We start from the raw sequence: 2,392 nt of genomic DNA, 5'->3' as shown, positions 1-2,392 counted from the left end.
TCCATCAGAATTTCTCGTCTACCTCAGATATTTTTATTATCGCCTAATAGATAGCTCTCCCTCTTTGAAGAGTGGTTTTCCATGATCTGGATTGTTTTCTGAGTATAAAAAGACAATTACAGAAAAAAAATCATGTTCTGTCTTATGATATTTTGCAAATGTGCGGAAGTATTACACACCCATGTGTCATTTTCTTGACCATTTTTTAAAAGTTTAAAAGAAAAAAGAAGAATGGATAGAGGGAATTGCTCTTCCTTGACTGAATTCATTTTCTTGGGAATTACTGAGAACACTGAAAACAAAGTCACCCTGTTTACCCTGTTTCTACCTGTTTACCTCATTAGTCTTCTGGCGAATCTTGGAATGATAATCCTGATTAGAATGGATCGCCAGCTGCACACACCCATGTACTTCTTCCTCAGTCACCTCTCCTTCTGTGACCTCTGCTATTCCACAGCAATTGGACCCAAAATGCTGGTGGACCTATTTGCCAAGAACAGATCAATCCCCTTCTATGGCTGTGCTCTGCAATTCCTGATCTTCTGTACCTTTGCAGATTCTGAGTGTCTGCTTCTGGCAGTGATGGCCTATGATCGGTACAAGGCCATCAGCAACCCCTTGCTCTATGCAGTCAGCATGTCCAGCAGAGTGTGCTCCCTGCTCATGGCTGGGGTTTACCTGGTGGGAATGGCAGATGCTTTGATACACACGACATTAGCATTCCGCTTATGCTTCTGCAGGTCAAATGAGATTAACCATTTCTTCTGTGATTTACCTCCACTTTTCCTCCTTTCCTGCTCTGATATCCAGGTCAATGAGTTGGCATTATTCATTGTTTTTGGTTTTATTGAACTGAGTACCATTTCCGGAGTCCTTGTCTCTTATTTTTATATCATCATGTCAGTGTTGAAGATCCATTCTGCTGAGGGGAGGTTCAAAGCTTTCTCCACCTGCAGCTTCCACCTAGCTGCTGTGGCAATTTTCCAGGGAACTCTGCTCTTCATGAATTTCCGGCCAAGCTCTTCCTACTCTCTAGATCAAGACAAGATGATCTCTTTGTTTTACACCCTTGTGATTCCCATGTTAAACCCTTTGATTTACAGCCTAAGGAACAGGGATGTGAAAGAGGCCCTAGAAAAACTGAAAAATAAACTATAATTTTAAATAGGTATATTGTGCATATGTGCACACATCCACACACACATCATGATTAAGTAAAATTATATGGCATGATACACAAGAAACATAATTTTCTCAAATTCCTAAATGAAAAAGAGTTTGTATTACCCCCCAATTTTAAGAAATATTGCAGTTGCCCTCACATATCATGCTTAGCTTGTGGCCAGAATTTATATATGGTGCTTGCTGTTTTCGGAAATCCTTTTGACTTTTCTAATTATTCTAATCCTTGGTGCATTTTTCATTCAAACATTATTTCAATTTCACTAAGACTTATTGCACATTTACCAAGCAATCTCTGAGCACTTGGGTCCTTTATATTTTATTGTGCATCTTGTAGATTCTATACTAATGAATTTAAACTGGTGCTAATACTAGACATTAATTAACTAAACAGTCAAGGAATTCAAAATATAACTCAAAATCATCAGGTAATTAAAAAAATTCAAACGCAAAATGTCTAAAACTAGGGGAAAAGAAAGGCATCTTTGCATAAAGATATTCAGTCTCATATATAAAAAAGATCCTATTTGGGTGATGAAAAGATAGTAGTCAGAGGATGTGACAATTGGAGAGGTCTTGAGGTAGACAAGCCCATGACTTTAGAAGTAAAGAAGTCATGTTTTCTACAACATGAAAGACTCTCAAGGGCATTAAGCTAAGTAAAATACGTCAGTCAGAGAAAAGCTAGTACTGCATGATCTCACGTATTTGATGAATCTAAAAAGGTAGAATGAACTTATAGAAACAGAGTAGATTGTTGGTTGCTAAGGACTGGAAGGTAAGAGAAATGGATCATGTTGTTCAAAGTGTACACATTTTCTGTTCTGTTCAAAGAATGCGTTCTGGGGATCTAATGTACATGGTGACTCTAGTTAACAATACTGTATTACAAACTTGAAATTCACTAAGAGAGTAGATCTTAAGTGTTCTCACAACACACACTACAGTGGTAACTATATGAGGTGATGAATGTGTTCACTGACTTTAGTGTAGTAATCGTTTCACAGTGTACATGTATACTCAATCATCACATTGCATACCTCAAAAGTGTACATGCTATTTGTCAGTTATATCTGAAAAATCTGGGAAAAAAAGAAGTCCAAACTTAGATTATAAAGAGCAATGGAAACAGCTTTGATAAGTACATAATTGTGCTGTCATTATCAACCATTGTCTCTCCTGTCATATCCTCCAGCATAATCTCCTTCCC

General features: G+C 37.5%; 1 protein-coding gene across 1 annotated transcript; it reads left to right on the top strand.

Moving 5' to 3' along the window:
- The first annotated feature begins 228 nt into the window (after nucleotides 1–228).
- On the top strand, nucleotides 229–1,158 carry LOC130849836 (olfactory receptor 5W2-like). Its single transcript, XM_057729024.1, has one exon. The coding sequence runs from the start codon at nucleotides 232–234 to the stop codon at nucleotides 1,156–1,158; it is 927 nt and encodes a 308-aa protein (XP_057585007.1). The 5' UTR covers nucleotides 229–231.
- The last annotated feature ends 1,234 nt before the right edge of the window (nucleotides 1,159–2,392 follow it).

Source organism: Hippopotamus amphibius, chromosome 3, assembly GCF_030028045.1.
Source record: "Hippopotamus amphibius kiboko isolate mHipAmp2 chromosome 3, mHipAmp2.hap2, whole genome shotgun sequence".
NCBI lineage: Eukaryota > Metazoa > Chordata > Mammalia > Artiodactyla > Hippopotamidae > Hippopotamus > Hippopotamus amphibius.
The sequence above is the reverse complement of the archived record's forward strand: the minus strand, read 5'-3'. Positions and strand labels throughout refer to the sequence as shown.